Source organism: Silene latifolia, chromosome 3 (genome assembly GCF_048544455.1).
Source record: "Silene latifolia isolate original U9 population chromosome 3, ASM4854445v1, whole genome shotgun sequence".
Classification (NCBI taxonomy): Eukaryota; Viridiplantae; Streptophyta; class Magnoliopsida; order Caryophyllales; family Caryophyllaceae; genus Silene; species Silene latifolia.
The window spans coordinates 36,849,002-36,876,742 of record NC_133528.1 but is presented as its reverse complement, the minus strand read 5'-3'; the positions used below and the strand labels follow the sequence as shown (position 1 = coordinate 36,876,742).

The window sequence follows — 27,741 nt, the reverse complement described above, 5'->3', positions numbered from 1 at the left end:
TCATGTATGTCATCTTTTACATTTTTCTAATATGTCTTTCTTGGTGGGTTAGGAATAGTTTCCTACCATACCATATGAAGATTATATTTTTAATGTTAAGAGAGTTTTCTTTTGATTGGGAGAATCAAGTCGATTATTACTTCAATAACCTTCTTATATTATAATCTAAAATTATTGTTTTTAATTAAAAGTTTGTGCTTTTTGATGATTTTAATAAGGTATTTTGTATGGTAAGGATCCAATGCGTGAAAGTTTGATTAGGTTGCTTCACCGGAAAAATAAGTTTTCAAGTTGTTTATATGATTTCCAGATTGACCTTGATGTGATATTTTATTTATTGTTATCCTTCAAGTTTAGTAGGAGGAGGCTTATATAGTGTCATTGAGTATTCGATTTACTCTAACGGGATGTATGTGACTAGAAGGTACATATATGTATGAGCTTTCGGATATTGCAACTAAAGACTTTAAATTGGCCTCAACATTATATTACAATCAATTTTTTTACTAAAAAGATTCTAACCGAACAAAATTATGAAGAAGGTGTCTTAGTGGCTTTTAGGGAATCACAACTTGAGTGCACTAAAACCTTTCAGCATAAGGATACCCACGTAAATTAGGGTTGTTATTTTGGATTAAAGAACTTGTATTACAATTTGTGTGATAATTATTACACACTCTCGCAAAAGATTTATTTGTGAATGAACTTTTAAACTAATTCATGACAATGACATTTTATGACTGATTAGGTTAGAGTGAGGGTAAACTAATAGCGAATTATCACATATATTATCCTAATCACGAACACGACGTTGTCTTGCAAGCTCAGGCAAGAATTGCCCTAATAACCATCTCGCGACATATCTGTATCCTTCTTGTGTCAAATGGATTCCATCCCAACTTACTCGCTTGGCAGGATTTGAACAAACAGGAACTCCGGGACTTCCACAGCTTCGACTTGGATCGTAGTTGTAGGGATTATCACCTGCTGAGCAACAAGCTTTCTCTGGGCCATCTTCGAACCCTATTACGACAATTTTGTTTTTGTCAATCCCATAAATATGAACAAATCAAAATTTAACTTGTTTGTGACAGATACCCTCCGTCACAAATAAAAATTTGTGTTTAAATAAATAGTTGTTTTTAGGGATATTTGATCTGTGCTTGGTGTTTCTCTAATGGGTCCTAAATTCCTATAGACTCTTTGAGTGTTGAGCCACTCATGGGCCAAAAGTAACTTCTAAATTTGATTAAGGACGTCATTGATAAACTGGAAAAGGGCTCCAAATCAGTATTTGGGCCATCAACAAACGTTAAATTGGAGAGAGTGATTATCTTTTTTTTTTTTTTTTTTGGGACATAGCCCAATCAACAACTGCCTTCGTCATAGTCTTTCCAAAATAAAATGAGATTTTATATCTATGAGTATATGAAACCCGTAAAAGTTCTCGGTTCATGGTATAAAAGTTCTAAAAAAAATTTAGAAGAAAATATATTTTGGTTGTTTCGAGGGTGTTTGGTTGACATCATTGGAATGGATTGGAATAAATTTGATTCATTCTAATGTTTGGTTGAAACATTTTGGAATGGAGTTAATGAATTTCAACTTCATTTCAGCCCCTTGAAATCCATATCCACCTTCTTCCCATGGATTCAAACTCCATATATTCATGTTTAATTTTCCAATGAACCAAACAAGTTTAAAAAGGTATGGAGTTGAAACCCCATACTTCTATAGTTTCTCATTTCATTCCATTGCATTCCTAAGCAGCGAACCAAACGACCCTAAGACGTTAAGAAAGTATATAAAAAAAAGGTACAAATAAAATAGACAAAAAGAAGAATCGGAAAATTTAATTAAACGTCATACACTTACCACGAGTATCCCATAATTTTGCGTAGCAAAGCGTTCTAGTGTTCTACCAGTAAGTAGATTATACATCCGATGTACTACCACCGGTTATAGTTTATGAGCATCATTATAAAATTGTTGAGTTTTGTTTTAAAAATTATGAGATTTACTATAAAGTTTGAGTTTATTCACCTAAACATTAAGTTCAAAAAATTACAATAAAACTTAAAAACATTACATATAAGCTTAGTTAAATTTGAGTTTTGACGTAAAAAAAAATAAAAAAAATCTAACTTATTCACTTTAATAAGCTCGGAAAAAATACACATGCTCAAAAACAGATAAAGTTTGAAGTAGTAAGCTCAGAAAAAAAAAACAAATAAAGTGTGAGTTATGTTCCTTTTCTCCATATTCTACCATTGTATAAAGTGTAATGACCTATCTTTTTTACATGTATTCCTCCCATTCTGACCGATTCTTTACACTTTTATCATTTGAAATACTTAGTCACTTTTACTCATTTTCGCTTTAAGCATATATAAATTAACAATATTTAAGCATATATAAATTCTTTTTTTTTTTTTTTTCAAACTGTATTCTTGATTTCTTGTAACGAAAATGAAAAATAAAGAAGTGATTAGAGCGTGAATGGGTGATCAAAGAAGATAAGAAGACCACTATGTAGTTCGTAAATTCACTAGCAGCAAGAATTACGAAAGGGAAAGAATGCAGTAGCGAAATAAAAACCAGAGATCAGATATACCGACAGAGGAAAGGTAGTGACACGGTACGAAACCGCTGCCTTAAAAACTATTTCTCCGGTGCGACCGTGGTGGCGATCAGCGACGACCGGTAGTCCCCAAGGATTACACTACTGCTGCCTCACAAACTCGCCCACTCGAATTTGTAAGACCTGGAACGAACTTAAGCTTTACCCAGGAAAAGATAGAGAAAGACGAGAGAATTGATTTTGTTGTGTGAAAAGAGTGGAGTAGTCTTTGCCTTTATATATAGCGAAGCGGACGGGTTTTAGGAGCCAAAAATCGCTCCTCCAAAACCGTCGATCAAAGAGAGAAAGGGGGAGAGAATAACTCACCCACTAACAGCACTGACTCTGACTAATTCCACTAGACCGTTTCAACAACAGAAGCCCACTCGGATGCGGCCCAAAAAGATAGGCACAGCCCGCCGCAGGCGATTGCCAAATCCCAAATCCCGAATCACGAATCCGGATCCGGGCCGGGCTCGGCGACGGCACGCACATCGGCGTGCGTGTGCGAGCTGAATTAAGCACCTCGCAAAGTCTCTACAAAAGACTCCCCATGACCACTAGTGATAAGGTAAGGGAAGGGGTGTTATATAAACCCATAAAACACCCACTTCCTCACCAATGTGGGACAAATGGAAACTAAGAAAATGGCTCTCAAAGCCTCTATTTCCAACAATCCCCCACTAGAGGCGCCAGAGAAAGAAGAATTCCTGGGTAAAGGAAGGGTGGATACTTAGGTATCAATATCTTTCGATTTGAATTGACACTTTAGTGAAATGAGGAAACAACTTACTTACAACTAGAGAATATCTTGCGATTTGAATTCCTAGTCAACTTCGGTCGATAACCCCCACTACACATATCATACCTTCAAATTAAGATCGTCCCGCGATTTCGTAGTGCAACGCGCTCTTTCGTAGCTTATGCGTTACCTTGGTACTAATAGGTGTGACCACAAGACTTCTCATAGTCTTAGGATCATTACACCTACGTAGGTGGCTCAAGTGCTTCTCATCAGCACTTCTCACACGAGCCATTAAGGACATAAGTCCAACCTAGAGTATAATTCATCAAGTGCGTCTCAAAAGCACCACCATAAAGGCTATGAATCATACTACGCCATAGGAATGAAACTTTGGACCTAGTCAATCTCAACCTTGACTTAAGGACCTAAGCCCCATTCCCCTCGACGTATTAACGACTAATCTCTTAGTCAACCCCTTAGTAAAGGGATCAACAAGATTACTTTCGGACTTCACATAGTCCACAGTAATCACTCCATTCTCAAGGAGTTGTTTAACTGCAGCGTGCCTTATTCGCATGTGTCTCTTTTTCGAATTGTAGACACTATTCTTTGCAACGCCAATAGCAGCTTTCGAGTCACACAAAGATGGAGACCGGTGTCGGCCGTCCTCCCCATACTTGGTACATCGCCAATAGGTTTTTCAGCCAATCGGCTTCTTGTCCTGCCAACTCAAGAGCTATGAACTCCGACTCCATGGTAGAGCGTGCAATACAAGTCTGTTTAGAAGACTTCCACGATATCGCACCTCCACCCATGGTGAAGACATAACCACTAGTAGAACAAATCTCATCGTTACCTGCAACCCAATTTGCATCACAATATCCTTCTAACACAAAAAGAGAAATTTACCATAATGCAAACACAGATCAACTGTTCCTCTTAGGTATTTTAGCAAACGACGAAGAGCATTCCAATGTTCATTGCCGGGTTATGTGTATAACGACTCGATCTACTAACCGCATATGCAATATCCGGTCGAGTACGATTCATAAGAAACATCACACTTCCTAGGATTTTAGCATACTCTTCCTGGGAAACACTGTTACCCAAGTTTTTACTCAAATGTACACTAGAATCATAGGGTGTTCTAGCAGGCACAACATCAAAGCAGTTAAACTTTTTCAACACCTTTTCAACATAATGAGATTGACTCAAAGAAATTCCATTGGAGTTTCGGATAACCTTAACCCCTAGGATAACATCAGCTTCTCCTAAGTCCTTCATCTCAAAGTGTGATGACAAAAATTCTTTGGTTTTAATTATCACATCTAAATTATTACCAAAAATAAGCATGTCATCCACATATAGGCATATGATAACACAATCAGATTCTATCACTTTGGAATAAACACATGAATCAGAATTGTTAATCATAAAGCCATTATTCATCAAAGTAGTGTTGAATTTCTCATACCACTGTTTAGGTGCTTGTTTCAGACCATAAAGTGACTTGTTCAGTTTACACACTTTATTCTCTTGACCCTTAATCACAAACCCTTCAGGTTGCGACATATAGATCTCTTCCTTTAGCTCACCATTCAAGAAAGCAGTTTTAACATCCATCTGATGTATAATAAGGTTATGAATAGCAGCTAAAGCGACAAGAGTTCTTATAGTCGAAATTTTGGTCACAGGAGAATAGGTATCAAAGTAATCAATGCCCTTCTTTTGTGTAAAGCCTCTAACTACAAGTCTAGCTTTGAACCTTTCTATTGTACCGTCGGTCTCATTTTCTTTTAAAGATCCATTTACTCGTAATGGGTTTACTACCTTTAGGTAAATCACTCAACTCCCAAGTCTGATTAGAAACAATAGAATCAAGTTCACTTTTAATAGCATCTTTCCAAAAATTAGCATCAATGGATTTCATTGCCTCACTATAGGTTTTTGGGTCATCCTCTATTAAAAAAGTCAAACAAACTCATCACTTGCACAAACAGAGGTATCCATATTCGATAAATGTGTTGTAACATAATCACTATAATCCTTTGGACATCTAGGTCTTTTACTCCTCCTAGGTTCAACAAAGATGATCAATAGGAGTGCTACTACAACTAGCATGTGAAGACATATCAATAGATGCAACAGGTATTGAAGTAGATGAAACAACATTTTTCTGAAAAGGAAAAACATGCTCAAAAAATTCGGCATCTCTAGCCTCAGATATAGAACGGTCACTCAAAGACATAAATCTATAGGCAGAGCTATTTTGAGCATAACCTATAAAAACACAATCATAGGTCTTAGGTCCAACGGTAGGTCTCCTAAAGTCAGGTAAACCCACTTTAGCCAAACACCCCCACACTCTAAGATAACTCAGGTTAGGAGGATAGCCCTTCCAAATCTCGTAGGGTGTCTTGTCAATTTTCTTATGAGGTACACGGTTAAGAATGTGACAAGCAGAAAGTATTGCTTCCCCCCACATATCGTCAGACAGGCCAGAACTTAAAAGCATAGCATTCATCATCTCTTTTAAAGTTCTATTTTTACGTTCAGCTACACCATTGGATTGGGGTAAGTAAGGTGGACTAGTCTCATGAATTAAACCGTTTGCAACACAAAAGTCCGCTAAATAACTGGATTTATACTCACCACCTCTATCAGACCTTACCCTTTTAATCTTCCTGTCGAGTTGATTTTCGACCTCATTTTTAAAGTTTATAAACGATTGTTCTGCTTCATCTTTAGTTTTAAGCAAATAAACTCGGGTGTACCTCGAACAGTCGTCTATAAAAGTCACATAATAATTCTTGCCACCTCTACTTGCAACATTTTTGAAGTCAGCTAGGTCGGTGTGAATTAACTCAAGAAGACTCGTAGTCCTAGTTGTCACAGGTTTACTAGGTTTCTTTGTGAATTTAGCCTCAACACAGCTACCACATTTAGAGAATTCTTGACTCGACAAACTTGGAATTAAACTCATGGTTCTAAGTTTTTTAATGTAGTCGATATTCACATGACCTAATCTACCATGCCAAACATCAATAGACTCGGCGATATAAGCGAAGTAGATGCAATATTATTAAAAACAGAATCGGTGTTCGAGAAAAAGACCCCCCAGACAGATAACCCTTGCCCACAAATTCCCCATTGCGCGACATTACAACCTTGTCGGCCTCAAAACAAGTTTCATGCCGACTTTGTTTAACAAGGCACCCGACACGAGGTTTCGACGCAATGTAGGTACAAATAAAACATTATTAAGGGCAAGTGTTTTCCCGAGGTGAGTTTGAGAAAGATCTTGCCTTTGCTCGTGATCTTTGCGGTGAAGAATTACCCATGTAGACGCATTCCCCATCGCCTATCTCCTCGAACTCGGCAAATAACCCCTTATCGGACAGAGAGGTGTCTGGAAGCGCCAAGATTCAAGACCCATTCAAGAAAGATTACCCACCGATTAGCTTCAACAACCACAAGAAGAATGACATCATCGGTCACACAAAGCATTGGCTTCACTTTCAATGATCTTCTTATCATTGCACTGGTAGGCTTTGTGACCTGGTTTCCCACAAACATAGCAAACCAAGGGACCCTTAGGCTTCGAATCTTTGCAACCGGCTTGGTGTACTTCCCTGGATCGACTTCTTTCCTTTACCCTTACCCCGACCAACCTTGGCCTTACCCTTACCCTTGAACTTTTCAAGAAAGATTTGACGGACCACCGGACTCAACCAAATTAGCTTTGACAAAGAAAGAATGATGCATTCACGACTCGGTAAACAAACAGGTTGTCTTTAAGGCGATTTGCCTCTTCGGTCCTCATATGACTGATAAGTTCCATAAGGGACATGTCTTTCTTTTTGTGTTTTAGCCGATTTCTATACTCGGACCAGGAGGGAGGGAATTTTTCCAACAAAGACATTAGCAACAAAAAGGTCGTCTAATTTCATGCCCTCACTAACAATATCAAGACACAAATTTTCATAGACATGAACCTGTTCCATAATAGACTTCTCATCCACTATCTTAAATTGCACCACTTACCCACAACATATTTTTTTCTTACCCGCATCGTCGCCCCATATTTTTTCAAGAAGGACTCCCAAATGACCTTAGCCGATTTATTATCGAAATAAATCGAACAATGGGGTTAACCATGTTATTAAGTATGTGACACCTAGCGCTTTGTTGTCCTTAACAAATTTAGCAATAACCTCTTCATTGGACTTAACATCTTTAGAGGGAGGAGGGGTAGTCTCAAAGATCGACGGAACAATAGGTTTTGGCGGGTCATTAAACAAAACATAATCAATTTCCAACGCTCAAAAACATTAACAGTTTACGGGACCAACGCTTATAATTCGACCATCTAATTGCTCAATTTTCGAAATATCGTGTACAATTTTCGAAATCACGTAGACATGGCTCTTGCACTAAATTGAATAGTTTTTAAATTGTAGTTCGTAAATTCACTAGCGGCAAGAATTACGAAAGGGAAAGAATGCGATAGCGAAATAAAAACCGGAGATCGGATATACCGACGGAGGAAAGGTAGTGACACGGTACGAAACCGCTGCCTTAAAAACTATTTCTCCGGTGCGACCGTGGTGGCGATCAGCGACGACCGGTAGTCCCCAAGGATTACACTACTGCTGCCTCACAAACTCGCCCACTCGAATTTGTAAGACCTGGAACGAACTTAAGCTTTACCCAGGAAAAGATAGAGAAAGACGAGAGAATTGATTTTGTTGTGTGAAAAGAGTGGAGTAGCTGCTGCCTTTATATAGCAGAGCAGACGGGTTTTAGGAGCCAAAAACTGCTCCTCCAAAACCGTCAGTCAAAGAGAGAAAGGGGGAGAGAATAACTCACCCACTAACAGCACTGACTCTGACTAATTCCACTAGACCGTTTCAACAACAGAAGCCCACTCGGATGCGGCCCAAAAAGATAGGCACAGCCCGCCGCAGGCGATTGCCAAATCCCAAATCCCGAATCACGAATCCGGATCCGGCCGGGCTCGACGGCACGCACACAGCCTGTGCGTGTCTGAGCCGAATTAAGCACCTCGCAAAGTCTCTACAAAAGACTCCCCATGACCACTAGTGATAAGGTAAGGGAAGGGGTGTTATATAAACCCATAAAACACCCACTTCCTCACCAATGTGGGACAAATGGAAACTAAGAAAATGGCTCTCAAAGCCTCTATTTCCAACAATCCCCCACTAGAGGCGCCGAGCCGGAAAGAAGAATTCCTGGGTAAAGGAAGGGTGGATACTTAGGTATCAATATCTTTCGATTTGAATTGACACTTTAGTGAAATGAGGAAACAACTTACTTACAACTAGAGAATATCTTGCGATTTGAATTCCTAGCTGAACTTCGGTCGATACCCCCCACTACACATATCATACCTTCAAATTAAGATCGTCCCGCGATTTCAGAGTGCAACGCGCTCTTTCAGAGCTTATGCGTTACCTTGGTACTAATAGGTGTGACCACAAGACTTCTCATAGTCTTAGGATCATTACACCTACGTAGGTGGCTCAAGTGCTTCTCATCAGCACTTCTCACACGAGCCATTAAGGACATAAGTCCAACCTAGAGTATAATTCATCAAGTGCGTCTCAAAAGCACCACCATAAAGGCTATGAATCATACTACGCCATAGGAATGAAACTTTGGACCTAGTCAATCTCAACCTTGACTTAAGGACCTAAGCCCCATTCCCCTCGACGTATTAACGACTAATCTCTTAGTCAACCCCTTAGTAAAGGGATCAACAAGATTACTTTCGGACTTCACATAGTCCACGAGAATCACTCCATTCTCAAGGAGTTGTTTAACTGCAGCGTGCCTTATTCGCATGTGTCTCTTTTTCGAATTGTAGACACTATTCTTTGCAACGCCAATAGCGACTTTTCGAGTCACACAAAGATGGAGACCGGTGTCGGTAGTCCTCCCCATACTTGGTACATCACCAATAGGTTTTTCACCAATCGCTTCTTGTCCCGCCAACTCAAGAGCTATGAACTCCGACTCCATGGTAGAGCGTGCAATACAAGTCTGTTTAGAAGACTTCCACGATATCGCACCTCCACCCATGGTGAAGACATAACCACTAGTAGAACAAATCTCATCGTTACCTGCAACCCAATTTGCATCACAATATCCTTCTAACACAAAGAGGAAATTTACCATAATGCAAACACAGATCAACTGTTCCTCTTAGGTATTTTAGCAAACGACGAAGAGCATTCCAATGTTCATTGCCAGGGTTATGTGTATAACGACTCGATCTACTAACCGCATATGCAATATCCGGTCGAGTACGATTCATAAGAAACATCACACTTCCTAGGATTTTAGCATACTCTTCCGGGAAACACTCATTACCCAAGTTTTTACTCAAATGTACACTAGAATCATAGGGTGTTCTAGCAGCACAACATCAAAGCGCTTAAACTTTTTCAACACCTTTTCAACATAATGAGATTGACTCAAAGAAATTCCATTGGAGTTTCGGATAACCTTAACCCCTAGGATAACATCAGCTTCTCCTAAGTCCTTCATCTCAAAGTGTGATGACAAAAATTCTTTGGTTTTAATTATCACATCTAAATTATTACCAAAAATAAGCATGTCATCCACATATAGGCATATGATAACACAATCAGATTCTATCACTTTGGAATAAACACATGAATCAGAATTGTTAATCATAAAGCCATTATTCATCAAAGTAGTGTTGAATTTCTCATACCACTTTTTTAGGTGCTTGTTTGAGACCATAAAGTGACTTGTTCAGTTTACACACTTTATTCTCTTGACCCTTAATCACAAACCCTTCAGGTTGCGACATATAGATCTCTTCCTTTAGCTCACCATTCAAGAAAGCAGTTTTAACATCCATCTGATGTATAATAAGGTTATGAATAGCAGCTAAAGCGACAAGAGTTCTTATAGTCGAAATTTTGGTCACAGGAGAATAGGTATCAAAGTAATCAATGCCCTTCTTTTGTGTAAAGCCTCTAACTACAAGTCTAGCTTTGAACCTTTCTATTGTACCGTCAGGTCTCATTTTCTTTTTAAAGATCCATTTACTCGTAATGGGTTTACTACCTTTAGGTAAATCAAACTCCCAAGTCGATTAGAAACAATAGAATCAAGTTCACTTTTAATAGCATCTTTCCAAAAATTAGCATCAATGGATTTCATTGCCTCACTATAGGTTTTTGGGTCATCCTCTATTAAAAAAGTCAAACAAACTCATCACTTGCACAAACAGAGTATCCATATTCAGATAAATGTGTTGTAACATAATCACTATAATCCTTTGGACATCTAGGTCTTTTACTCCTCCTAGGTTCAACAAAGATGATCAATAGGAGTGCTACTACAACTAGCATGTGAAGACATATCAATAGATGCAACAGTATTGAAGTAGATGAAACAACATTTTTCCGAAAAGGAAAAACATGCTCAAAAAATTCGGCATCTAGCCTCGGATATATAGAACGGTCACTCAAAGACATAAATCTATAGGCAGAGCTATTTTGAGCATAACCTATAAAAACACAATCATAGGTCTTAGGTCCAACGGTAGGTCTCCTAAAGTCAGGTAAACCCACTTTAGCCAAACACCCCCACACTCTAAGATAACTCAGGTTAGGAGGATAGCCCTTCCAAATCTCGTAGGGTGTCTTGTCAATTTTCTTATGAGGTACACGGTTAAGAATGTGACAAGCGAAAAGTATTGCTTCCCCCACATATCGTCGACAGGCGAACTTAAAAGCATAGCATTCATCATCTCTTTTAAAGTTCTATTTTTACGTTCAGCTACACCATTGGATTGGGGTAAGTAAGGTGGACTAGTCTCATGAATTAAACCGTTTGCAGCACAAAAGTCCGCTAAATAACTGGATTTATACTCACCACCTCTATCAGACCTTACCCTTTTAATCTTCCTGTCGAGTTGATTTTCGACCTCATTTTTAAAGTTTATAAACGATTGTTACGCTTCATCTTTAGTTTTAAGCAAATAAACTCGGGTGTACCTCGAACAGTCGTCTATAAAAGTCACATAATAATTCTTGCCACCTCTACTTGCAACATTTTTGAAGTCAGCTAGGTCGGTGTGAATTAACTCAAGAAGACTCGTAGTCCTAGTTGTCACAAGTTTACTAGGTTTCTTTGTGAATTTAGCCTCAACACAGCTACCACATTTAGAGAATTCTTGACTCGACAAACTTGGAATTAAACTCATGGTTCTAAGTTTTTTAATGTAGTCGATATTCACATGACCTAATCTACCATGCCAAACATCAATAGACTCGGATATAAGCGAAGTAGATGCAATATTATTAAAAACAGAATCGGTGTTCGATCAAAAAGACCCCCCAGACAGATAACCCTTGCCCACAAATTCCCCATTGCGCGACATTACAACCTTGTCGGCCTCAAAAACAAGTTTCATGCCGACTTTGTTTAACAAGGCACCGGAACACGAGGTTTCGACGCAATGTAGGTACAAATAAAACATTATTAAGGGCAAGTGTTTTCCCGAGGTGAGTTTGAGAAAGATCTTGCCTTTGCCTCGTGATCTTTGCGGTGAAGAATTACCCATGTAGACGCATTCCCCATCAACTATCTCCTCGAACTCGGCAAATAACCCTTATCGACAGAGGTGTCCTGGAAGCGCCGATTCAAGACCCATTCAAGAAGATTACCCACCGATTAGCTTCAACAACCACAAAGCAAATGACATCATCGATCACAAAGATTGGCTTCAGACTTCAGCAGTCTTCTTATCATTGCACTGGTAGGCTTTGTGACCTGGTTTCCCACAAACATAGCAAACCAAGGGACCCTTAGGCTTCGAATCTTTGCAGCAACCGGCTTGGTGTACTTCCCTGGATCGACTTCTTTCCTTTACCCTTACCCCGACCAACCTTGGCCTTACCCTTACCCTTGAACTTTTCAAAGAAAGATTTGACGGACCACCGACTCAACCAAATTAGCTTTGACAAGCAAAGAACAGATGCATTCACGACCGGTAAACAACGGGGTTGTCTTTAAGGCGATTTGCCTCTTCGGTCCTCATATGACTGATAAGTTCCATAAGGGACATGTCTTTCTTTTTGTGTTTTAGCCGATTTCTATACTCGGACCGGGAGGGAGGGAATTTTTCCAACAAAGACATTAGCAACAAAAAGGTCGTCTAATTTCATGCCCTCACTAACAATATCAGCACACAAATTTTCATAGACATGAACCTGTTCCATAATAGACTTCTCATCCACTATCTTAAATTGCAGCCACTTACCCACAACATATTTTTTCTTACCCGCATCGTCAGCCCCATATTTTTTCAGTAAGGACTCCCAAATGACCTTAGCCGATTTATTATCAGCAAATAAATCGAACAGCGGGTTAACCATGTTATTAAGTATGTGACACCTAGCAGTTTTGTTGTCCTTAACAAATTTAGCAATAACCTCTTCATTGGACTTAACATCTTTAGAGGGAGGAGGGGTAGTCTCGGATCGACGGAACAATAGGTTTTGGCGGGTCATTAAACAAAACATAATCAATTTCCAACCGCTCAAAAACATTAACGCTTTAGGGACCAACGCTTATAATTCGACCATCTAATTGCTCAATTTTCAAAATATCGTACAATTTTCGAAATCACGACATGGCTACTTGCACTAAATTGAATAGTTTTTAAATTGTAGTTCGTAAATTCACTAGCAAGAAGAATTACGAAAGGGAAAGAATGCGATAGCGAAATAAAAACCAGAGATCGGATATACCGACGAGGAAAGGTAGTGACACGGTCTGACGAAACCGCCGCCTTAAAAACTATTTCTCCTAAGTGCGACCGTGGTGGCGATCAGCGACGACCGGTAGTCCCCAAGGATTACACTACTGCTGCCTCACAAACTCGCCCACTCGAATTTGTAAGACCTGGAACGAACTTAAGCTTTACCCAGGAAAAGATAGAGAAAGACGAGAGAATTGATTTTGTTGTGTGAAAAGAGTGGAGTAGCTGCTGCCTTTATATAGCAGAGCAGACGGGTTTTAGGAGCCAAAAACTGCTCCTCCAAAACCGTCAGTCAAAGAGAGAAAGGGGGAGAGAATAACTCACCCACTAACAGCACTGACTCTGACTAATTCCACTAGACCGTTTCAACAACAGAAGCCCACTCGGATGCGGCCCAAAAAGATAGGCACAGCCCGCCGCAGGCGATTGCCAAATCCCAAATCCCGAATCACGAATCCGGATCCGGGCCGGGCTCGGGCACGGGCACGGGCACGCGCGCGCGCGCGTGTGCGAGCTGAATTAAGCACCTCGCAAAGTCTCTACAAAAGACTCCCCATGACCACTAGTGATAAGGTAAGGGAAGGGGTGTTATATAAACCCATAAAACACCCACTTCCTCACCAATGTGGGACAAATGGAAACTAAGAAAATGGCTCTCAAAGCCTCTATTTCCAACAATCCCCCACTAGAGGCGCCAGAGCCAGAGAAAGAAGAATTCCTGGGTAAAGGAAGGGTGGATACTTAGGTATCAATATCTTTCGATTTGAATTGACACTTTAGTGAAATGAGGAAACAACTTACTTACAACTAGAGAATATCTTGCGATTTGAATTCCTAGTCAACTTGGTCGATACCCCCACTACACATATCATACCTTCAAATTAAGATCGTCCCGCGATTTCGAGTACAACGCGCTCTTTCGTAGCTTATGCGTTACCTTGGTACTAATAGGTGTGACCACAAGACTTCTCATAGTCTTAGGATCATTACACCTACGTAGGTGGCTCAAGTGCTTCTCATCAGCACTTCTCACACGAGCCATTAAGGACATAAGTCCAACCTAGAGTATAATTCATCAAGTGCGTCTCAAAAGCACCACCATAAAGGCTATGAATCATACTACGCCATAGGAATGAAACTTTGGACCTAGTCAATCTCAACCTTGACTTAAGGACCTAAGCCCCATTCCCCTCGACGTATTAACGACTAATCTCTTAGTCAACCCCTTAGTAAAGGGATCAGCAAGATTACTTTCGGACTTCACATAGTCCACAGTAATCACTCCATTCTCAAGGAGTTGTTTAACTGCAGCGTGCCTTATTCGCATGTGTCTCTTTTTCGAATTGTAGACACTATTCTTTGCAACGCCAATAGCACTTTCGAGTCACACAAAGATGGAGACCTGTCGTCGCCCGTCCTCCCATACTTGGTACATCACCAATAGGTTTTTCAGCCAATCGGCTTCTTGTCCTGCCAACTCAAGAGCTATGAACTCCGACTCCATGGTAGAGCGTGCAATACAAGTCTGTTTAGAAGACTTCCACGATATCGCACCTCCACCCATGGTGAAGACATAACCACTAGTAGAACAAATCTCATCGTTACCTGCAACCCAATTTGCATCACAATATCCTTCTAACACAAAGAGGAAATTTACCATAATGCAAACACGGATCAACTGTTCCTCTTAGGTATTTTAGCAAACGACGAAGAGCATTCCAATGTTCATTGCCAGGGTTATGTGTATAACGACTCTGTCTACTAACCGCATATGCAATATCTGGTCGAGTACAGTTCATAAGAAACATCACACTTCCTAGGATTTTAGCATACTCTTCCCCGGGAAACACTCATTACCCAAGTTTTTACTCAAATGTACACTAGAATCATAGGGTGTTCTAGCAGGCACAACATCAAAGCAGTTAAACTTTTTCAACACCTTTTCAACATAATGAGATTGACTCAAAGAAATTCCATTGGAGTTTCGGATAACCTTAACCCCTAGGATAACATCAGCTTCTCCTAAGTCCTTCATCTCAAAGTGTGATGACAAAAATTCTTTGGTTTTAATTATCACATCTAAATTATTACCAAAAATAAGCATGTCATCCACATATAGGCATATGATAACACAATCAGATTCTATCACTTTGGAATAAACACATGAATCAGAATTGTTAATCATAAAGCCATTATTCATCAAAGTAGTGTTGAATTTCTCATACCACTGTTTAGGTGCTTGTTTCAGACCATAAAGTGACTTGTTCAGTTTACACACTTTATTCTCTTGACCCTTAATCACAAACCCTTCATGTTGCGACATATAGATCTCTTCCTTTAGCTCACCATTCAAGAAAGCGTTTAACATCCATCTGATGTATAATAAGGTTATGAATAGCAGCTAAAGCGACAAGAGTTCTTATAGTCGAAATTTTGGTCACAGGAGAATAGGTATCAAAGTAATCAATGCCCTTCTTTTGTGTAAAGCCTCTAACTACAAGTCTAGCTTTGAACCTTTCTATTGTACCGTCAGGTCTCATTTTCTTTTTAAAGATCCATTTACTCGTAATGGGTTTACTACCTTTAGGTAAATCAGTCAACTCCCAAGTCTGATTAGAAACAATAGAATCAAGTTCACTTTTAATAGCATCTTTCCAAAAATTAGCATCAATGGATTTCATTGCCTCACTATAGGTTTTTGGGTCATCCTCTATTAAAAAGTCAAACAAACTCATCACTTGCACAAACAGAGTATCCATATTCAGATAAATGTGTTGTAACATAATCACTATAATCCTTTGGACATCTAGGTCTTTTACTTCTCCTAGGTTCAACAAAGATGATCAATAGGAGTGCTACTACAACTAGCATGTGAAGACATATCAATAGATGCAACAGTATTGAAGTAGATGAAACAACATTTTTCCTAAAAGGAAAAACATGCTCAAAAAATTCGGCATCTCTAGCCTCGGATATAGAACGGTCACTCAAAGACATAAATCTATAGGCAGAGCTATTTTGAGCATAACCTATAAAAACACAATCATAGGTCTTAGGTCCAACGGTAGGTCTCCTAAAGTCAGGTAAACCCACTTTAGCCAAACACCCCCACACTCTAAGGTAACTCGGGTTAGGAGGATAGCCCTTCCAAATCTCGTAGGGTGTCTTGTCAATTTTCTTAGGAGGTACACGGTTAAGAATGTGACAAGCGAAAAGTATTGCTTCCCCCCACATATCGTCGACAGGCGAACTTAAAAGCATAGCATTCATCATCTCTTTTAAAGTTCTATTTTTACGTTCAGCTACACCATTGGATTGGGGTAAGTAAGGTGGACTAGTCTCATGAATTAAACCGTTTGCAACACAAAAGTCCGCTAAATAACTGGATTTATACTCACCACCTCTATCGGACCTTACCCTTTTAATCTTCCCCGTCGAGTTGATTTTCGACCTCATTTTTAAAGTTTATAAACGATTGTTCTGCTTCATCTTTAGTTTTAAGCAAATAAACTCGGGTGTACCTCGAACAGTCGTCTATAAAAGTCACATAATAATTCTTGCCACCTCTACTTGCAACATTTTTAAAGTCAGCTAGGTCGGTGTGAATTAACTCAAGAAGACTCGTAGTCCTAGTTGTCACAGGTTTACTAGGTTTCTTTGTGAATTTAGCCTCAACACAGCTACCACATTTAGAGAATTCTTGACTCGACAAACTTGGAATTAAACTCATGGTTCTAAGTTTTTTAATGTAGTCGATATTCACATGACGTAATCTACCATGCCAAACATCAATAGACTCGGCGATATAAGCGGGAGTAGATGCAATATTATTAAAAACAGAATCGGTGTTCGGTAAAAAAAAAGACCCCCAGACAGATAACCCTTGCCCACAAATTCCCCATTGCGCGACATTACAACCTTGTCAGCCTCAAAAACAAGTTTCATGCCAGCTTTGTTTAACAAGGCACCCGACACGAGGTTTCGACGCAATGTAGGTACAAATAAAACATTATTAAGGGCAAGTGTTTTCCCGAGGTGAGTTTGAGAAAGATCTTGCCTTTGCACTGTGATCTTTGCGGTGAAGAAGAATTACCCATGTAGACGCATTCCCCATCGCTATCTCCTCGAACTCAAATAACCCCTTATCGGCACGACAGGTGTCTGGAAGCGCCAGATATCAGATCCATTCAAATTACCCACCGATTAGCTTCAACAACCACAAAGAAGAATGACATCATCAGTCCACAATCATTGGCTTCACTTCAGCAGTCTTCTTATCATTGCATTGGTAGGCTTTGTGACCCGGTTTCCCACAAACATAGCAAACCAAGGGACCCTTAGGCTTCGAATCTTTGCAACCGGCTTGGTGTACTTCCCTGGATCGACTTCTTTCCTTTACCCTTACCCCGACCAACCTTGGCCTTACCCTTACCCTTGAACTTTTCAAAGAAGATTTGACGGACCACCGGACTCAACCAAATTAGCTTTGACAAAGCGAAGAACAGATGCATTCACAGACCGGTAAACAATGAGCGGGTTGTCTTTAAGGCGATTTGCCTCTTCGGTCCTCATATGACTGATAAGTTCCATAAGGGACATGTCTTTCTTTTTGTGTTTTAGCCGATTTCTATACTCGGACCGGGAGGGAGGGAATTTTTCCAACAAAGACATTAGCAACAAAAAGGTCGTCTAATTTCATGCCCTCACTAACAATATCAAGACACAAATTTTCATAGACATGAACCTGTTCCATAATAGACTTCTCATCCACTATCTTAAATTGCGACCACTTACCCACAACATATTTTTTCTTACCCGCATCGTCACCCCATATTTTTTTCGAAGAAAGGACTCCCAAATGACCTTAGCCGATTTATTATCGGCAAATAAATCGAACAATGGGGTTAACCATGTTATTAAGTATGTGACACCTAGCGCTTTGTTGTCCTTAACAAATTTAGCAATAACCTCTTCATTGGACTTAACATCTTTAGAGGGAGGAGGGGTAGTCTCAAAGATCGACGGAACAATAGGTTTTGGCGGGTCATTAAACAAAACATAATCAATTTCCAACCGCTCAAAAACATTAACAGTTTAGGACCAACGCTTATAATTCGACCATCTAATTGCTCAATTTTCAAATATCGTACAATTTTCGAAATCACGAGACATGGCTATGCACTAAATTGAATAGTTTTTAAATTGTAGTTCGTAAATTCACTAGCGGCAAGAAGAATTACGAAAGGGAAAGAATGCGATGCGAAATAAAAACCGGAGATCGGATATACCGACAGAGGAGGAAGGTAGTGACACGGTGCGAAACCGCCGCCTTAAAAACTATTTCTCCGGTGCGGCCGTGGTGGCGATCGACGACCGTAGTCCCCAAGGATTACACTATCTGTGCCTCACAAACTCGCCCACTCGAATTTGTAAGACCTGGAACGAACTTAAGCTTTACCCAGGAAAAGATAGAGAAAGACGAGAGAATTGATTTTGTTGTGTGAAAAGAGTGGAGTAGTCTCGCCCTTTATATAGCGAGAAAGAGACGGGTTTTAGGAGCCAAAAACTGCTCCTCCAAAACCGTCAGTCAAAGAGAGAAAGGGGGAGAGAATAACTCACCCACTAACAGCACTGACTCTGACTAATTCCACTAGACCGGATGCGGCCCAAAAAGATAGGCACAGCCCGCCGCAGGCGATTGCCAAATCCCAAATCCGAATCCGAATCCGGATCCGAAATACGTCTTGCGCGTGTCTGCCGAGTTGAATTAAGACGCGCCATGAAAGTCTCTACAAAAGACTCCCCATGACCACTAGTGATAAGGTAAGGGAAGGGGTGTTATATAAACCCATAAAACACCCACTTCCTCACCAATGTGGGACAAATGGAAACTAAGAAAATGGCTCTCAAAGCCTCTATTTCCAACACACTATTCATACAAGCCTTTCTCTCCATGGTCCCTTTTAGTTCACGAGCTGAGGGATGGCTCGACGAGCTAGCCATTTGTCGTTACCAATAAAAGTTAGGCTAACTTTTCCCAATCTTGGGAAGCTTTTTTTCTTTGAACTGACTCCCGAAATCTTTATGGCCTATCCTATGTGTTACTGTGTTAGTATAAAGGTTGATTAGAAGAAACATTAAAACAAAGCCCGATTAACAATGACCCGAAACATGAAAATGTTACCTAGTGCAAAAGAGTTGCTAATGACCCATGTCAAGGCGGAATAGTAATCAGCATAGGCAATGGCCACATTTGGGTATTGGTCTTGCAATTCTTGGATTGCTTCTACCAAACGTCGATTGTGAAATTGTGAGAATTCGTTGTATTCCTTGAGACAATGAAGTTCATCATACTTTGAGGTATCATTTGTTTCGAACTGAAACAGGTAAAGTGGTACGCAGCCAATTGGAAAGTTTCCCGGTACCACAATGTTGGTAACCCCGAGCCCAATCAATTCCTACCATCAATAATAATAAGTAACATCGTTATTAGTTACTCCGTATATGATGGTTGTATTTCATAAGAGAAAGAAGCGCACCCAGGTGCCACTGTGTATATGTGAAATACCAAGGAAAAAAAAAAACACTTACAATGACGGTATCCTTAATAGTTTGTACAACTTGAGGGACAAGAGCATAGACTTGTTCCATGGTTTTACCTTGGGAGAATGCAAAGTTATAGTCATTTCCACCGATTTCTCCCAAGAGCACCAATGACTTTTCTAGACTTCTCTCGCAATCTGCAAGTATTCACAAATCTTGGGATTCATGTCATAGAACTAATCAATTTTCTTATTTCAATGTCGTATAATATTCCGTCCAGCTTATTTTTAGCTCGACCTAACTCATGGTTCAAAAGCCTTTCCCAAGTACAAGTTCCATGGCGAATAATCTTGTGTTCGCAATTCCAGCCAGGTTTAAATTTTAATTGTGACGGACTAAATAAATGTCGTCTTTTTCATCATAAAAAGGAACCCATGTGACATGAGGGGCCAGTCTTATTTCACATGAAAATAATTGTGTAGGAATGTTAAGATTGAAAGGCTGGATAAGATGGGAACAAAAAGTACCTGTAGAATTAGGACAAAAAGAGGAAAGGAGAGACCTAAACCAGACAATTTGAGTAGATAAGGAACTGTAAGTGACAGTTGAGGTAATATTGATGGAAGCCAAAGTAGTAGTATCAAGTGCTGTTGCTCCTGCCACTGCAAAATTTGCTCCATTTCTGAAGTCGCCCCCTTTCTCTAGTATTGGGTTCAATAGTGGCAGGTGAAAGTATATTGCTATTTACAAAAAGAATAATTTAAATATGTTAGTCAAAGATTCTCATATAATCATAATGTCTAATGTCTAGTAAATTGACTTGGTCGAAAAAAAAAAAAAAAAAGTAAAGAAAAAGTTCAGCCGTTCAGCCATTTATTTATTTTTAATTAAAAATGAATAACGGAGACAAAAGGAATATGTTCTGTCAACAGAACTATCAAGAGCTAACTATGTAGTTTAGGGTTCAAAATCTAACTATTTATCCTAACATGGAGAAATCAGTGAGATAAATGAATTTTATTTTGTTGCGAGTCAAAGTGTAACCGTTTATAAGTATATTCATTGTATTACGCAATGCTCTTTATTTAAATGTAAGTTTTTTTAAGGTTATGAGACCTTATTTATACGACTTTATTTACTCTATTTTGCAAACGTATTTTTTTTTTCCATTAATTTAGGTGTGATACGATGTTTTATATCGAATGTAACAAAATTTTGTAAGATAAAATGAGAGTCCGCGTTAACATGGTAATATTTTTTCGAGAACAAGAATTAGTTCAATTGGTAAGAGCTATATTACTTCAATTATGAAGTTGAGGGTTCGATTCTCACCTGCGACATAAATGCGCTCATTTTAAATAACAAAAAAACATGCTAATATTTTTTCTAAAAATAGATCTTATTCTCAACTCTCTAGTGAGCTAGCTAGCATTAAGGAAAAATTAGTCCATGAGAAGAAAAAAGGAAGGAATGCTATTACTTACAACACAGAAACACTTTAAGAACGTTTGTACATTTGCTGAAATTTGGAACATGTGACAATTCTTAGTCACTTTCATTAGTTATGGGCAAAGACAACTCTCATTCACGGTTTATAACCACATATCGAAAATAAACAACATAAGATACTAGCAAAGATAGATCATGTTATTAATTAGTCTATTACACATGGGTTCGACACCAGTTTATTGACGATTATTAGTATAGGCCTTTCATGAGGGTTGTCGAAAATATAGGCCTTTGTGGGTTGTCGAAACTGCGTTTTTTGAGTAGTTTCAACTGCATTTATGAATTATGATGAGACTTTCTCTCGACAAAATCGCAGAGGTCTTGAGTTTGAGCCTACAAAAATACTTAGAAACAAACTTTATAAAATCAAGATTGAAACCGAGACCTAACAATGGTCGAAAAAACATTTGACTAATTAAGAAGATTGCAAAATATTTAAAATTTTACAAAAATAATTGAAGGCAATAAAATATGTATGTTTGCATGTCATGGCCTGGAGGAGTTTATACATACGTACCAAAGAAATCAACCATAAGTAAGCCATCAGAACAACGACCGGTTGCACGATGAAAAAACGTTTGGCCATAAGGAAGTCTTGCATAGCTACAATCACCACGATTGCTTTCCCGGACTAAGTTGCCGGTATCGGAAAGCGAATCACCAAATTGATAGATAGCCTCAAATTGCAATGTGGACATTGTTGAAACTGCGTTGCGCGTAAGGAAAGGTTCCACTTCCGTCAGTGTTATTATGGTTGCACACACTATTATCAAAGAGTTTGATAACAAATGCCTCATTTTGATTTGTATTATTTTAAGTGGAATATTAATGACTCACTTGGTATAGTGAATGGAGGTTTATATAGGGGAAGTATAGGCAAAAAGTTATATGTAGTTGTACAAATTATAGTATAAGGCGGTTTTACGCAGTGAGATGGTTTATCAGTTAATGTATTATACAATCGGTTGTATATACAACTTATTCAGTGTTGTGGAGCTTTGTTACAAAGTTGTCGAGCTCTATTAACAAAATTATCGAGTTATGATATAAAGTTGTTGAAACTTTAATGAGAATAATTATTAAGCTTCAATAACTTCGTAAAATAAATTTCAATAACTCAAAATAACTCAACAACTTTGTGTAAGAAATTTCGATAATTTTGACACGGTTTATGCATGCATTTTTATACAACCAACAGTTGTAGGATAGTATTTATGGTTTTATTATATAAAAAGATTATGAGAAAATGGGTTGGGTTACTAAGGATCACGCATGCCAATACTCACTACTTTGCTGGCGTGTGATCCGAATAACAGAATGGTCATGTATTTTTTGTGTAAATTAAAAGTAGTACTACTACTAACTACCACATCTCACTTTTTGAACACAACAAAAATCAAATATTCCATTTAATTTGATTGTATTTGTACAAATTAAAGACCTAATTAGGTGGAGATTCTAGCAACAACACTCGCCTCGAATCCTTTTTTTTTTAATCAAAATTACTACTCGCCTTGGAGTATATATATATTATAACAATATTAAAAGTAATTTTTTTTAATAAAGTTAACACAATCTAGTTATAATGTACCATGTATAAGTTAACATGGATTAAGGTGATGTTCTTTTAAACTTAAAATCATTTTTTTAAATTCATTTTAGATTATATAAGTTCAGTTCGAATTTTTTTGATCATATACATTCAGTTTAGAAAAGTTTAAATCTTATTATTTCAATTGAGATCCTATAAATTAAGTTAAAAAAAGTTCAGATTATATAAGTTCAATTCAGATCAGATCTTATAACAAAATCAGTTTAGAAAAGTTAAAAACATATAAAATTCAACTAGCTTAAAACCCGTACGTGCAAAATTGCACGGGTATATTTGTAACCAATTTTCTTAAACAACATTCAAAGCTATTTTAAGATAATGTGCATATACGTAAAATATCTAAATATAAGTAAAATATTCATAAGGATCTGTGAAGAATTTAATTTCAAATTATTAATCTAAACTTTATAGCATGAATAAATATATATTAATAACCTAATCACTATTACTAAAAACCTAACAATCACATGTTGATGATACGAATTCGACATAGCTCATCAAAAAAGGAACGGAAAATTCACGTGGTACCCCTAAACTTTACCACTTTGCACATGGTACCCAATATTTTAAGTTTGTGTACATAATACCCCTCATGTTTGATTTTTATGCACAACATGCCCTTTTTGTCGCTATAAAAAAATTCAAATGAGTATAACTCCTAGACCGAAATTCAGATTCGGCAAAATCTTTTTTCTAAAATGATTATTTCACCATAATATACGATTTGAGGAAAAAAAATTGTCGATCGGCATTTTATACGGTTTTTTCTTATCGAAAATCTCAAATCAACCATATCTTCGACTTTAAATTTTCGAATGACCATTTTCGTTTTATCAATATGTAGATCTCGAAGAGGTCATCAATTTGGAAAAAAAAATTAGTTAATTCCGATTTCTGGTTTATGATTTATGCTTAATTGAAAATTTTAAGAACGATAAAAAGGGCACGTTGTGCTTTAAAATCAAATTTCAAGGATATCACGTGCACAAACTTAAAAAGTTGGGTACCACATGAAAAATGACAAAGTTCGAGGGTACCACGTGAATTTTCCGAAAAAGGAAACTAAATCGAAATATCTTAACCCCGATTTAGCCCAATCTGTAATTTCATAGTCACTCTGAATGCCTCATTTACCATCTGTTAGGCAAAGTTCCAATTTTTTTATGAATTGAAGATGTGAGATAACCAACCAAGTTAATATTTGCATAATTTACAATTCATACGTTTTTCAAAGAGTAACCGAACATCCAAATATATTGAAAATTCCCTAGTTAACCGAACTACTATCCGTTTATGCATTTTCATGACCTTTATAATGTTAATCATGCAAAAAAAATGACTCTTTAAATTTGTATATATTCTTATAATAAGGCCATGTTCTTTCTGGCTTTTAGAGTTTGGTGAATCGAAATTTGAATCGAATGGAGCCAATCAATCGAGCCGAGCCAATCAATCAATGGAGCCGAGCTGAATTGAATTAGCCGAATCGAATCAATGAATGGAGCCGAGTAAATCAATCGAATGGAGTGAAATTTCGAACTAAATAGAATTTGAATCGAACTAAGTGATTGAGCCGAATTGAACTGAAATAATATTAATACTAAATAATAATAATAATAATAATAATAATAATAATAATAATAATAATAATAATAATATTAATATTATTATTATTATTAATATTAATATTATTAATATTATTATTATTATTACTATTACTATTACTATTACTATTATTATTATTATTATTATTAGAAGAAGAAGAAGAAGAAGAAGAAGAAGAAGAAGAAGAACATTAATAAATAATAATAATATTAATATTAATACTAGTAATTATACTAATTTGAGTGATTAACTAGGTAGCCATCATGAACCACGGTTCACCATCAATCTAATTAAGTGAAATAATGGAGCACCGATTTGCTAGAGTAATGTTTAAAGTCTAGCCGTTTATCATCCTAATTTGACTGATTAGGTAGCCACCACGAAGCACCAACAATCCTAATTTAATTAATTAGATAAATAAAAAACGACATAGCCTAATTTCATATTTAACAAACAAATAAAATTTGGTTGATTAATTAAAACTCAACAAATAATATTAATAATTGATAACAAGTATATTAATTTATTATTTGATAAATTAGAATCCATCTTGTAATTTTTAAGTCATTTGAGCAATTAAGTTAAGTTTTAGGGAAAAATATTGATTTTAAGAGTTCACTTGGTTCTGTTTTAGGTGAAAAGGGTACAAAATAGAACGTTATGAAAAATTGTATGTGAAAGAATAAAGTTCGTATATGAAAAAATAATTAGGTATTAATAATAGTAATTTTAAAATTAACAATGTTATTAATAATATTATTATTAATTAATATTCATATTCATATTCATATAAATAATAATAATAATAGTATTAATTATATTAATATGAATATTATTGATTTTAATAACCATAATATTCATAATAATAACAATAATGAGGATGATTAATTAATAATAAATTAATGATGATGATGATGATGATGATGATGATAATAATAACAACAACAACAACAACAACAACAACAACAACAACAACAACAACAACAACAACAACAACAACAACAACAACAACAACAACAACAACAACAACAACAACAACAACAACAACAATAATAATAATAATAATAAGTATTAAGTTTAAGATTCGCAAAATAATAATAAATATATAATATTAATAATATTAATAAAAACTATTAAGTTTAAGATTCACAAAATTAAAATTGGCTGAATTTAGTAGAGTTTTGTCAAGTGAGTGAAATGAGCCAATCAATGGAGCCGAGCCGAATCGAATCGAATAGAATGAAATGAGCCAATCAATCGAGAACTCGAATAGAGCCGAAATAATGAACTAACTAAGTGAATCGAATAGAGCTAAGCTGAACTGAAGTGAAGTGAGCTGAAAATAAGCCAGAAAGAACAGGGCCTAAGTGTACTAATTTTATATTTGACCGTGTTTTCACCTGTTTTGTTGCTTGTGGTACTGTTCTTTATTATAAATTATAAAATAATCTCATAATAAATTGAACAACTCTCCTATAGGACCGTCCTATAGCATATGACTGGTCCAAAAGGAGAGAACCCCAATTATAAAATTTAATTTCATTTATATTTTAACTTTATTAACAAATCGACATTTAATGATAAAAATTTAACACATTTAAATATACAAGTTATCAATCTAAAATTTTTGGTTATCAAAATAAAATATTTTTATACAAATTCATTGAGTAATCTATTTAGACTTTTGATTAATGGGCTAGTTTTATGGGTAAAACGGTCTTACACAACAATTTGTGTAATAAATTTATTTTGAGATCATCTTTAAAGACATTTAGCCGATGCTTCTCTAATACAATTTGTTAGTTATTAGATCATGAAATTACATGTAAAAGAAAAAGAGAGAGGCTATAATAACATGATAATCAAAGAATGGACAACAAAACATTGTTAAGCACATAATACTAAAAAAATCAAGCATATTTGTATTGAAATATATGTATTGGGCTATTTAGAAACTGAGCCTATTTTCAAGGAATCCTATAGAAGATGTGTTTAATGTAAAAGTGAGGCGTTGGGGGGGAAAAAAATACGTAATAGTTATTGTTTTATTATATTACATAAATTTTAAAAAAACCCAAAAATATTAATTCCAAAACAATAGATCCAACTATCGAAATTAAAGGGAGTTAATTTTCTGCTATTCGACTTTTTCTCATGGCAACACAAAAAAATTCTAGCGCATTTGCCTTTCTTAATCCCATCAGTCTCGTTCCTTTTATGTACTCTCAAATCTCACCTACTTTCAACACTATTGCTGATTGGTAATAAGATCTTACTTCCAGGTATATAATAGCATCGTACAATTAATTTATATTTAACTGAGTTTATATGTGTTTTGACTAAGTTTTTCTAAATTTTATTTTTTTGTATGTGTAATAAGATGAGCTCGGAAACTCTACACTAAAACTCATAAACTTTAAGACAAAACTCGTAAACTTTGTTATACAGCTCGAATTTTATACCACCAGTTGTATAGTATAGTCTAATAGTCTATAGTCAATGAATTGTGACCGGCCAATATGTACCTAGAAAACACTTAGGGTCGTTTGGTTCAACAAGTTGGAATGTATGTAATGGAGTTGAGAATGTAACACCCCCTCATACCAAGGTACCTTATCAAGGACTACCCTAGCATGAAAGGCTGCTACCATCTCGGTTGCCCGAGGTTAGTATATCAAAGTGAACAATAGAAGAACATTACATTATAATACTTTAAGCTTTTACAGCCCAAAACTACATAACGAGATACAAGCGATAACTATGATAGCTAAGAAGCTCATGCATCGGGACATCTACTCCGGTAGCGTGGTGACTCGACTCTCCTCCAAGCCCAACAGCACACAGACCAACTGTACCTACTAAACCAACTGCTCACCATCCCCGAATGGATCGCCACAGTTTTGAAACACAACACGGGGCCAGTTACTGAATAACCAAAGTAAGACAAGTGCAAAAGGCAACCAGCTGATCATCACCCTCCTCCGATCTCCCGATCTCACACAGTAACCGACTACACACCGAAGTGTGTAGCCCTGCCAGATTACCCATCGCAACAGGTAATCCTCGCCGCCACTGGGGGACCGCAGCCAATCCCCATCTAAGCCCCGCTCATCAACGAGCGATATCCCTGTCCCTTAATGTGCACATCCCCGCTCGTTGCAGGTTCCACGGAGGGCGAACTAGGGTGTGAAGCCACTCCCGCAAGTGACTTCACCACAATCATCACAACACCAACACTATCACCACACCAACACCGCACCAACACTATAACAATGATCAGCAGA

At 37.3% G+C, this 27,741-nt stretch overlaps 1 protein-coding gene across 2 annotated transcripts; it reads right to left on the bottom strand.

The window, feature by feature from the left end:
- Positions 1 to 589: 589 nt before the first annotated feature.
- On the bottom strand, positions 590 to 22,155 carry LOC141647552 (acetylajmalan esterase-like). 2 transcript variants are annotated; one of them, XR_012545760.1, is made up of 6 exons: positions 21,758 to 22,138; positions 20,259 to 20,471; positions 19,780 to 19,928; positions 19,373 to 19,646; positions 19,117 to 19,277; positions 2,423 to 2,528 (listed from the first exon to the last, which is right to left on the bottom strand). XR_012545760.1 is itself a non-coding variant. In XM_074455781.1 (5 exons), exons 1-5 carry the CDS (start codon positions 22,035 to 22,037, stop codon positions 794 to 796), a joined length of 1,146 nt encoding a protein of 381 aa, XP_074311882.1. In that variant the 5' UTR covers positions 22,038 to 22,155; the 3' UTR covers positions 590 to 793. The 2 variants fall into 2 exon arrangements, 1 of the variants encoding a protein (XP_074311882.1); XM_074455781.1 differs by lacking the exons at positions 2,423 to 2,528; positions 19,117 to 19,277 and adding an exon at positions 590 to 1,023 and having other exon boundaries at positions 21,758 to 22,155.
- Between the last annotated feature and the right edge of the window lie 5,586 nt (positions 22,156 to 27,741).